This window comes from Drosophila simulans, chromosome X (assembly GCF_016746395.2).
Source record: "Drosophila simulans strain w501 chromosome X, Prin_Dsim_3.1, whole genome shotgun sequence".
Lineage (NCBI taxonomy): Eukaryota > Metazoa > Arthropoda > Insecta > Diptera > Drosophilidae > Drosophila > Drosophila simulans.
In genome coordinates, this window is record NC_052525.2 from 16,027,178 (window position 1) to 16,038,926 (window position 11,749).

At 47.0% G+C, this 11,749-nt stretch overlaps 4 protein-coding genes across 4 annotated transcripts; 2 read left to right on the top strand and 2 right to left on the bottom strand.

Annotated features, from left to right (window-relative positions):
- The first annotated feature begins 238 nt into the window (after positions 1-238).
- Positions 239-1,321, top strand: LOC6726147. Its single transcript, XM_002107087.4, has one exon. The coding sequence runs from the start codon at positions 494-496 to the stop codon at positions 1,190-1,192; it is 699 nt and encodes a 232-aa protein (XP_002107123.1). The 5' UTR covers positions 239-493; the 3' UTR covers positions 1,193-1,321.
- Positions 1,322-1,381: 60 nt separating this feature from the next.
- Positions 1,382-5,891, bottom strand: LOC6726148 (structural maintenance of chromosomes protein 3). The gene is made up of 5 exons (XM_016172478.2): positions 5,740-5,891; positions 5,548-5,662; positions 5,333-5,472; positions 2,010-5,129; positions 1,382-1,935 (listed from the first exon to the last, which is right to left on the bottom strand). The coding sequence occupies exons 1-5, from the start codon at positions 5,752-5,754 to the stop codon at positions 1,723-1,725; spliced, it is 3,603 nt and encodes a 1,200-aa protein (XP_016039673.1). The 5' UTR covers positions 5,755-5,891; the 3' UTR covers positions 1,382-1,722.
- A 211-nt stretch (positions 5,892-6,102) lies between these two features.
- Positions 6,103-7,913, top strand: LOC6740170 (ubiquitin-conjugating enzyme E2 G2). The gene is made up of 4 exons (XM_002077013.4): positions 6,103-6,439; positions 6,502-6,583; positions 6,657-6,916; positions 7,227-7,913. Exons 1-4 carry the CDS (start codon positions 6,397-6,399, stop codon positions 7,343-7,345), a joined length of 504 nt encoding a protein of 167 aa, XP_002077049.2. The 5' UTR covers positions 6,103-6,396; the 3' UTR covers positions 7,346-7,913.
- Positions 7,914-9,216: 1,303 nt separating this feature from the next.
- LOC27207710 (inositol polyphosphate 5-phosphatase K) lies at positions 9,217-11,189 on the bottom strand. The gene has a single exon (XM_016183392.3). It carries the CDS (start codon positions 10,902-10,904, stop codon positions 9,378-9,380), a length of 1,527 nt encoding a protein of 508 aa, XP_016039674.1. The 5' UTR covers positions 10,905-11,189; the 3' UTR covers positions 9,217-9,377.
- Positions 11,190-11,749: the final 560 nt, after the last annotated feature.

Genomic DNA, 11,749 nt, shown 5'->3' on the forward strand with positions numbered 1-11,749 from the left:
GTGAATGCTAGTTCATTAAATAAAAGTGAAATGTTTGATCAACTATCTGTTCTAAACTTTTGTTTTCTCCTTAAGTTAAACTGTACCATATTACAATTATGTTTTTATGTTAAATTCATATATTTATTAAGAAAACCAAATAAATTTGGATAAGAAACTAGCTATCCCGCAAAAGGGATATTTCAAGGCTCTGTCCACATTTATGCCGAATCCGTTGTATTATCGAGGAATTTACGCTATCGATAAAAGAAACAACCTAAAAAATCCATGCTTATGTCGAAATACGACACCGATTTAATATTGACGTAAATCTTGTTATTGTTTTGATCCAACAAATATTTAATAAAGTTTAACTAAAAATCAATTGTCTGCCGTTACATCGGCACCAGACTTGGTCGAGGAACCAAGTCGCCCGTCCGCAAACTGGACGGAACATTCGCCACCTTGAGGTGGAACCACCGCCAACCGGCGTGATCGCTCTCAAGTCAAAACAATGGTGTCCAGCAGAAGTCCTCCGCCGAATCATGGTCCCTTGCCGGGGTCCAGTGGTGGCACCTCCCGCCTAGCCCTGTGCCTGATCCACTTCGTACTGGCCGTGATCTCCGGCTGGGGACTGAAACGGAGCACCGGCAGCAAGGCGATGACTGCCTTTGGGATCTACTTTGGCCACAGCCTGCTCTGCCTGCTGCGACACACGCATCCCAATCCGGGCGCAGTCCAGCGTCTGCTGTGCGACAAGTCGAGACGTTACTCCTGCGTCCTATTTGTCACCCTGGTGGTGGGCGAGCTGCAGACCGTGAATCCGGCCACCAGAATGGGTGACTTCTTTGGCGCCGATTGGGAGCGACTGGCCTTTGGACTGTGGAGCGCTGTACTGACACTTGCAGTCACCAGCTTGTGGTTCGGCAACAGTCGCAGTCCGCTGGGTGCCACATTCATAAAGCTGGATGCCGCCCAATTGGGCCTCTGTGTTCTGTGGAATGTCCACTGTCTTTGGCGCATCGCCATCGTCGACGAGCACTGGTGGTCACTTGGCCTAGCCCTGCTCGTTCTGCTGAATCACTTTGTCCTGTGGCGACTGCCGCTGCACTACAACATCAGCCAATTGGAGGTGGCCACCGTGGGCATGTGCTTCAGCACCATCTTTGCGCTGAATGCCATCCAGGAGCAACTGGACGCTGTGGCCAGCTGAGAGCAGCTGGTCGGGCAACCAGGGACTGGAGCCTTGATTGCCCAGCTCTAAGACACCACATTTAATTATAATATGCACGTTGTTGAACAATTTTTTGAGTAATAAACTAGACTTCTTATTTTGAAACAATTGTTGCATTGTTATCATACATACATATGTAAGTGTGGAATTATTTTGGATTAGAGACGGTTTCCTTTTGCATAAGTTTTTTAATACATATTTTCGTTTTAAATATAGTTTAAATTACTTCTCTATGCGCTTTATTACATATTGATCTGGGTTTGGAGTTGCTCTACGCTCGGTTTTGTTCGCCGGCTCGATGTGTTTCACGCAACGTGCACGGCCTGGCCGAAAACGAACTCTCATTGTTAAGGAAAATTAAATGTAGCAAGTATCGTTAGAAAAAAAACTATATATATGTATACGATTCAAAAGAATGTGAAAACAAATCGTAGGCCTACGAAACTAATAATTGGGGCGAGAGATGGTTGTGGTGGGTTGAGGGATGAGGTTTTGGGCGGGGCAATTTCCTAGGCGTGGGTGCTGTCGTCCTCGACGAAGTCCTTGGCCTCCTCCCTGGTCACACAATCAATGTGGCTGACCTTATTTCGGAATCGCACGCCGTAGAACTTGTGCGCGTTCTCCAGCAATTCCGGCCGGAACGTTGTCGTAATGAACTGGGCAGTGTCGCTGAGCTCGTGGATCATGTTCGCCACCGCCTTTCGATGCATTGCATCCAGGGCCTGCACAAAACATAAGTAGATCATTAGTCAACGAACCAAAGTAATGGGTAATGATAGTTAATCAGACGACTCACCTGATCTATCTCGTCGAATAGGTAGAAGGGAGCTGGATCGCACTTTTGGATGGAGAAAATGAGGGCCAGGGCGACAAGCGACTTCTGTCCACCGGACAACTGGTTCATCTCACGCATCTCAGCCTCAACGCCGGTGAACGAAACCCGAATGCCGATTCCTGTGAAAGCATCGGAGTTTTCCACCTCCTTTTCCATCTCGTCGCCATCGTTGTCCTTGGTCTTCAGGATGAGAAAGCCCGCGCCCATGGGCACCAGCTTCTTAAACACCTTGGTGAAGTTTTGCGCCACTTGTCGGAACGTAAATTGAATGGCCTCCACCTTTTGCATCTCCAATGACTGAATGAGCATGTGGATCTTCTGGTCACCGATGTCGAGCTCCTCTTTGCGGCGATAGAGCTTCTCCTTCTGCTCGGAGAAGCTCAAGAACTGATCCAGGGCTTTTTTGTTCACATGGTTATACTTCTTCAGGTGCTGGTTTGCCTTCTCCAGCTCCTTGAAGATGTTCTTCAGGGACATGCGCGTGTAGGCAGGATCAACTAGCGGCACGGCGCCCAAGCTGGCAATCTTTTCCGTACACTCGTCGATTTTCTCGTTGAGCATGTTCTCCTTGGTCGACCATTTCTCCAGCTGCTTGGAATCCTTGTTAAGATTCTCCTCGGCCTCCTTCTCCTTGCGCACATGCGTTTCGAGCTCCTGCTGCAGTTCCTTTTGCAGCTGCACGGCCTCCGTTACCCGCTTTTCGATCTCCTCCAGATCGGAGTTGACCTTCTTGATTCTCTTTTCGGCGGAAACCAGTTCCGTTTTGCAATTGTTAAGCTTTCGCTTGCGGTCCTCCACGGAAATCTCCTGCAGCGCCTGGATCAGTTCGTCGCGACGCCGGAACAGATTGTTGATCAGCAGGTTGTCCAACTTGTTCTTGCGCACCTCGAACTGCATACGCTGCGTAAACGCTTCCTTGTTCTCCTGGTTCAGTCGACGAATGTCGTCGTTCAGCTGGTCAATCTCGCGCTGATCCTGCGACGACAACGTGGACATCAGCTCCTGCTTCAGCTCCGCCTCCAAACTAGACTTCGTACTGGTCATGGACTCCAATGAGGCCTTGCACTGGGCCAGTGAGCGCTCCTTGGGCGCACGATACTGCTCGATGCGCACCAGCTCCTCCTTCATCAGACGAATCTCGCCCTGCACCTTTTCGAACACATCCTTCGACTTGCCCTGCTTCGTTTCCGTTTTCTGCATCTCGGATACGATTGAGTTGATGTTGTTCTCGGTGGACTTGAGCTCGTTTCTCAGCTTGCTGAGTTTCTTTTCGAATTCAGCTATCTGGCTGGTGTATTCCGTGCGCTTCTTTTGCATCTCCAGACGGGAACGGGATGTATTGAAATAGCCACCAGTGAGGGATCCCTTGGAGGACACCTGATCTCCGTCCAGCGTAACGCAATCCAGGCCAGTGCTCTTGGCCAGCTCGGTGGCGCGCTCCAGATTTCTGCAGATGAGCGTTTTTCCAAAGATATACCTCAGCGCCTTGTCGTGCTGTTCATCGTACTTCAGTTTGGAGATCATTGGTATGGAGTCGGGATCATCCGGATAATCGTGTATTTTAACCTGAAGGCGGTTCAGGGGCATAAAGGTCACCTCGCCCGGTAACTTCAGCTTATTCATCTCCTTGAGGATTTGCGTGCCTTCGTATTCTGATTCCACAATGTGATGGAATAACCGATTGGCGGCTGTTACCTCCACCGCCGTGTAGATGGTCTTGTCGCAGCTGAAGTTCTCTATGACGGGACCATAGTAGGCACGGGCAATCTCCGCCGATTGGCCGCCACGTTCCACAAAGCTGTCGAGAACCTTGCGCACAGAATCGCAGCCATTCAGGATCGGCTTGCCGGCCATGCTGCGCAGCGCCTGGTCGGCCCGCGATAGCTCCTCTTTGTGCGTCTGCAGCTGCTGCGTCATCTGTGTCTCCTTGCGCCACAACTCGTTTCGCATGGACTGATGCTGGTCCTTGGTCTTCTTTAGCTCGTAGTACTTCTTGTTGTGCTCGTCGATCTGCAGTCGGAGCTGCTCCAGCTCCGATGAGTGCTCCTCGATCTTTTGACCCAGATCCTTTTCGGAGGTAGCGTCCTTCTTCAGATCCTCCACGAGTTTTGCGTGGTGAGCGATCTTATCGCGCGTCTGCTTGCTAATGGACTTCAGCTCGTTGGTGATCCACTTGTCGCGATCCTCCCTAGAGGAGAACTGCGAACCGCGACCCTGCTTGGCGTAAAGCTCCTTGCGCTTCTGTTCCTTGAGCTGCAGCTCTCTGGAGCAGTCCTCCTCCTTGCGCTTCATCGCCTCGTATTTGGGCTTTACGTCGTCCAGTTCCTTTTCGCGCTCCGCTATCGTTACCTTGAGGTTCTTAAGCTCCTGGTCAGCCCGCTCCTTGGACTTGTTGTCGCCCTGAACCTCGTCATTTAGATCGACAATGGTTAGGTCCAGTTTCGTTTTCTCGCGCAGTAACTGCTGCTGCTCCGTCATCAGTACGGAGCGCTCCTCCTTGGTGCTCTGCACTTTCTTCTTTGCCTCTTTAAGGTTCTTTTGCACATCCTTGATCTTCTCTTGTGCCTTCTGAATCTCAATGTTGTAGATCTTCTTTTTGTCCGAGGACGACTTGCGCTGCAGCTGGAGCTCGTCGAGAGCCTTCTTGGTGTCCTTCAGCTCGGTTTCGTAGCGTATGTACTCTAGCGTGCGGCGCGTCTTGTCCCACTTCTGGTACTCCTTTAGCTCTTCCTTCTCCTCTTCGAGCGTCTGGAGCCGGTCCTCGATGGTCTTTAGGTACTCACTGATTTTCTCCACCTTGCTGTCCGTCTCGCGCAATAGATTCAACGACTCCTCCTTCCGTTCGTCGTAAACACGCGTTCCCGCGACCTCGCGGAGCAGCTTGAGACGATAGGAATCGGCGGCAGTTGCCATCTGATTGATTTTGCCCTGCTTAACAATGTAGTAGGGATTTGAACTGGAAAAACCAGCCGATTCCAGCAGATTGACCACCTCATTGCGCGGCACCACCTTCTTGTTGAGGAAGTACTGGTCCTTCTTGGCGCCAATCACGCGCCGCAGAAAGATCTCTTCTTTGTCGATCTGTAAAATAAGCGTAGCGTCAGTTATGAAATGGTTAGAAATGTTTGCCTATAAGTTTGAATATTATAAGAAGATGCTATGAGCGGGATGCTGTAGAGGATTTCGAGCGATTTGTTACAACCAATTGACTGCATCTTCCAAGGCAATATAAATGAGTTCTTGCAAAGACTATGTTTTCTGAGTCACTTTGTTTGACTACTCACTGGAACTCGGTTGTCCGAGTTGTCGAAGATGATCTCCACATAGGCGGAGATGACGCGGGCACCTGTTCCCTCGTGCAGAAGCGACTGGCGCTGCTCCGGCCGCAAGTGGGTGAACTCATCGCTTAGCACAAACTGGATCGCTGCAAAGTGGATGGGATAGTATTAGGGTCGATGAAATATTGTTAGCTGAATAGGCAATAGGAGCTGATACTCACCGTAGAAGAAGTTGCTCTTCCCGGAGCCATTACGTCCAACAACAACGTTATGGCGCTTGTCGAATGGTTCCACCACCGTCTGGTCCTTGTAACTCTTGAAGCCTTGTATAATAATCTGGAATTGACGGGGGGATTTCAGATCTTCGGTGTCCAACGGGTGGCCAGAAGCACGGCGGTCAGTTCAACACTCACCTGCTTGATGTGCATCTTATTATATGCGATTTTTTGCACAAAATCGCGCTCTTTTTGTTTTACAACAAATACATAAATAATATCGACTCAGGCAGCGACTTATCGATGTTTGCGTTTCACTATCGATGTCCCAACTTTGAACAGCACTCGCTTGCAATCGAACAAAAATTCAAATTATATAAAATTTTACGAAAAAAAATTGAAATTTTATGCAAATTTTTATAAAATTGACCATCAATAATTGTTTAAGAAGCAAACAAATAATATGTTTAATTAAGTAGTGTGAAGGTATAAAATACTAAAACAACGATAGCCGACGACACGCGTTATCGAATCGATCGATTACCCTTTCCAAATTCACTCAGTACATATTTATTATTATAGAAAGACATTCGATACATTCGATATAAATAAACACGAAACACGGTTTGTGTTTATTATATTACGACGTGTCTGCATTTTGACCCGTGCCCGAGGATCTGGAAAGTGCGCGATTGCCACCATAACAAGCAGGACACCATTCGGGTGTAGAGCAGGTGCAGGAGCAGGTGGACAGGAAACGGAGGAGCAGCTGAAGGAAACGCGAAGGAAGTGGTCATAGTGGGGAGAAGGAGCCAGTGAACTGAACCATCATCATTACCATCGAGCACATCCAGAATGGCTGGGTCCGCACTGCGCCGCCTGATGGCGGAATACAAACGTGAGTCGAAAGTCCACAGGGCAGCAAGAGCTTTCCCTTACCACCGCTCCGATCCTCTCCAGAGTTAACACTTGACCCGCCCGAGGGCATTGTGGCCGGCCCCATCAGCGAGGACAACTTCTTCGAGTGGGAGGCACTGATCGCGTGAGTTAAGATCCCCGAACGATCGACATGGATCGGACAGATTCAGCCATTAATTGCCCTTTGCCCTTTGCAGCGGACCTGAGGGCACTTGCTTCGAGGGCGGAGTGTTTCCCGCCCGGCTCATCTTTCCGACCGACTATCCCCTGAGTCCGCCTAAAATGAAATTCACTTGTGACATGTTCCATCCCAACATATTCGCCGACGGGCGCGTCTGCATATCAATACTACACGCACCCGGCGACGATCCCATGGGCTATGAGCTATCCGCGGAGCGCTGGAGTCCTGTCCAGAGCGTGGAGAAGATTTTGCTTAGTGTGGTCAGCATGCTGGCGGGTAAGAAAAAAGTTACACTATTTCAACGGGGGTATCTACTTCCAAGTTCATTTGCTCACTAGGTTGTATGGTTGATCATGCCGATAGTTCATTTCACTTGTTCATTCCTCAAGATCATATGTTCATTCCCTTAGTTCATTTGTTTATCTATGAAAATTATTTGTTCATTCCTTGGGATCACTGCTCAATGCAACTGATTCACATTGCATTTGCATTTAGTTTCCTATGTTGGCCACCGCATCATTAGTAAATAGGCTTTCCTGCCTGCCCAAACCAAATAACTACTGATGTCGTTCATTTTTGCCCACAGAACCCAACGATGAGAGCGGCGCTAATGTGGATGCGGCGATTATGTGGCGCGAACAGAGGGATGAGTTCAACGCCATCGCTCGTCGGCTGGTGCGGAAAACCCTTGGTTTGCCGGCGTAAATGATCAGCACGTCGTACTGAATATGAACCATATGCGTCACCGTCTATACTTTTTACCCTGAACAACACGATTCCAACAACTCGCTAACCCATAGTTTTCTCAAAAATCCCTCGTCGGGCTAACCCGACACGTTTCAAATTAGCAAAAATGAAGAACCTAACGTCAAAATCGACTTACTCAAGTTTATCTAGCACACTGACGGCTTCACCGGACTTAACTGGAGGGCCAATCACCTGAAGTACATGTTGTTGGTCACGAGGCCTGGTGAAGGCGGTGTGGGAAGTTGTCAAAAAATAAGTAAAAAATTGTAATAATTTCTATTATTAAATGTTTATTTTTTATATTTTCGTTGGATATAATATGTATTGATGCTTTATAAAGATGATGTTTTGAAAAGTGAAATAGAAATTACGAACATTCAAGTGCAAAGGCAAAAAATAAGTGAAAATTGTAATAACTTATATTATTAAATGTTTATTTTTTATATTTTCGCTGGATATAATTTGTATTGATGCTTTATAAAGATGCTGTTTTGAAAAGTGAAATAGAAATTACGAACAAAGTGAAGTGATTGAGTCGTTTGATTTGTATTAGGCTTTATGTTTGCTTTATATAGTCATTACACACTTAATTCGACTGATCATTAACTGAAATCCAACATGAAATTGTCCTATGTACTCATAAATTACTACACAATTGTAAACGTTTTCATTCGATTAAGTAAATTGATTAATGTTCACTTTGATAAGGCATACGACTGTATGTATATATATATTTATATGTTTATAGGTAGGTGGTAAATGCACTCCCATGCGTACATTGGTTAAGTGTCCACTGGTATGAGCGTAATATAGTTATCTAATAGTTGCTGAAGGTTACTAAGCCACACGAATTTCAATTGACCGAGCCCGCATAAATTTGTGCTCTCTCTTTTTTTTTTTGGTTTTCGGACCACAGATGGGCTCGAAAATGTTTACACCATTCGATCGTTCGAGTACAGTGGGCACCAAAGACTTTTACGGCCCACTGTACGTTTCACCAGTCAGTCGATCAAAACATTGCCAATTAGTGGGAGTGGGCCAGCTCGGATTTCCAATGACCCACTGTACGGTGGGTGGAAGTCAACGCAGATTGCTTGAATTTTCTGCTTGGTGGTCTTTTTGGGTTTCAGCTATCGTTAAGGTGCAGTTCTTATCTAAAATACCCTTATATAACTTTTATGGACTATACCAATCAGATAATGGAAAAAACATCGCATTTCGCTATAAATTTGAAGTCGCTTTATAAGAGTCTTTACGTTTCAGGAAAAAAAACCTTTTCTTTTTGTTTAAAACAATAAAAATCTTACGTAAGTTGAGCTGTTTTTTTTTTTTTTTTTTGAATCATGGTTAAAAGGTTCACTTTTCTTTTTTTTGTTATTTTAAAAATTAAATACAATTTGCCTACGTTAAATAGTTAAATTAAGATAAAATTACAGTTATACTTTGCTACTATTCAATATATCTTTTCTCTATATATTTGGCTTGAGAGGCATTCAAAAATATCACTTTTCAGACTCCGGATTCTGCCCATTTGGCTTACTTTCACTTAATTCGAACTCAAATTTGAAGAAGAGCTCTCACCGGGCTAGAGGATTCAATACGTTTTTGCCTGCTACTGGCCCCACTGTGCGCGGGTGTGTCATAGTGTAAATATGTGACAGTGAATGTGGCGTAATTAACCTTTTGCAAACCGGTTAAATACAAATATCTAGTGCCATGACACCGTACAAATAAAAATAACAAAATGACCGCAGAGCAAATAGAACATATGCAAACGAAAAAGCGGGATTCAGGCCGGGAATGGGTGGAATTGGTAGTAAACACAAATATTATTGGTTCGATAATTGTATAATTATATAGGGGAAGGGGGCGCTGAGTCAACAGCTAACAAGCAAACTTAACACGGTCACATAGGGTCAATAAAATTAGATCGGCACGGTGGTTAGGGAAGCGGAGACTAAAGAATAAAGATGTCCAGAGCCTCGGCTAGCTAGTCAACATGGTACTCCGTCCGATGGGGCGAGCCGTGCCGCTTCTCCGCCACAAAGACGCCACTGACGCCGGCCAAACTGGTCACGCCCCTGACTCCGGTGCTGCGGAAATATATCAACAGGTACTGCTCGCCGTGACGCAGTTCCACATCGTCGGCGAAATCTAGCCGCACCAGCTCTTGGGCATTTGCCTCCTGATGGCGACGCTGTCGCTGGCGATTCCTGTGATGATGCCGACCACTTCGATGATGCGAGGGCGTCTCAAACGGATCCGGTACTTGATTGGAGTCCGAGGATGTGGGCGACTCAGCCTGATTGACATACTCGTAGGCTACGTAATCCGCCAAACTGGCGTACTCAGCCGGAAAGATGCCAATCCAGTCGTTGGGACCCTCGTCGAACTCTGCCTGCTTGCGGTACTCCACCGTGTTCTCGTCCCCAATCTTCCAGAGCGACAGAGGCGAGAACACCACTCCGGGCGCCCGTACATTCGGGTAGAGCTTGAGGGTGAAGTCACTTGTCACCGGCTTGTGATCACTGATGGTGTACAGGGGATGGGACTTATACGAGCACTGCTCAATGGACAGCTGCATGCCGGGCTGCCGGTTCAGTGGCTGCACGGCGTACATGATCCGATCCGTCCAGGCTGGCCGCCGCTTCAGGTCGTACTCGGAGGTGCCCTCGCGGAACTTGAAGGTGGGCGGAAAGGCGGGCAGTCGCTCCTGCAGAACTTGAAAGGCCTGCTGCGCCTTCTCGCGAACTTGGTACAATTGATCCCGCTGGATTAGGGCCTCGTGCTGGGACTCGTCGCGTAGCAGCTCGCGCACTTCCGTCGACGAATCGCTGCCCTGCAGTCGGAAGTTCAGATCGCCAAACCAGAAGACATAGTCGTGATCGTAGATCTCCCTATACCGCTTGACGTGGTAGTGATGGTTCTCCAGTATCTGCTTGTAGTCCTCGATGCGCTCCTCCAGCATATGGTCATGGGCAGACAAATGGGCCACCACAAAGGCCAGGCCGCAGCCGTAAAGGGTGAACCTGACACTGACGGCGCCCTTGTTGCCCCAAATGCCGCCGAAACCGGTCCTCGTGAACTCCGCCTCGATGTCCTGCAAGTGCTCAACGTGCTGCCGCCTCACAAACATGCTGACCAGCAGCCCCTGCATCTGCTCGGTCTTTACGGCCACATAGTCGTAGTTGCGTAGCAGTTCCTTCGCCTTGTGCGTCCACGGATCCTCCTTGAACAGGCCCAACACCTGTTGCTGCGGCTGGGCGTTGACCTCCTGGAACCCCAACGCATAGATGTCCGGCAAGTGGGCATTAGTCTCTTTCGTGTCCTTGTCCACTGTCACATCCTGCAGTCCCAGCAGATGGCGGAGGGATATGTTTTCCGGAAAACGACTGCCCACATTCCAGGTGACCACATACACCCGGTAAGTTTCCAGCTGTTGCTTCCCTTTGCCCTTCGATCCGTCCGGCTCCGAGTCCGGGATCTTGGGTAACTTGCTAGCCTCCGTTTGGCTCATTGTTGTTGGGCTTGACAAATCGAAGAGATTAACCCAACTGGCTGCTCACAGCAATCAAGTTGTTTACCCAACCGATTAAGGCTTAATTGTGTAAGTCGATTCTTTATGCCTTTGTGGATTTTGTTGCTCCAATCTGGGTTGCTGGTTAAGTTGGGTGGTGAACAGCGGCGAGGGCGGTCGGTAATTGCTGAAAATATTGCAGCACAAATATTTTTAACACTTGTTTGCCCAGCAGCAGCAACAACAACTGTGCTACAACAACACGACGAACACAATAACAACAACTAGGGGTGGCAAAACTGAAATGATGACGATATCGACTAGCGGTATTTAATTTCCAGCCCTAAAAATGTAAATTTCTTTGGCGTTAATAAGTAACATATTTTGTGTAATAAAACAATTTAAAAAGTACAGTAAGAACGACAGTAATCAGGAGTAGTATAGTCTAGATATTTTAAAATGGCTTGCCAAAATCGAACCAGAACAATTTGGTTTCCCCTATGATCCATTTTTGAAGATTTATTCAACACATATATTGGTATATTTTCTTTGTTATATTTGCATCTTAATAAGGCTTTTTAGATTTGGCGCTTATGTTCGCTTATTATTTTTTTTATTTCTAATTCAGAATCTGTGGTCACACTGGCACTCGCTGCACTTTGACTCGCTGGAAATATTTTTTAGGACAACTATCGATTAACATTAGGAGAGTATTTAAGCTTTAGCATTATCACAAAGCGAAATAAATACCTCAATAAATCTCAATACGAGAATTCAATTTAATCACTGCAATTTCTTAGTAATCAAATGACAAAACAAGCAAATGGTTACATACGTTATTAAGC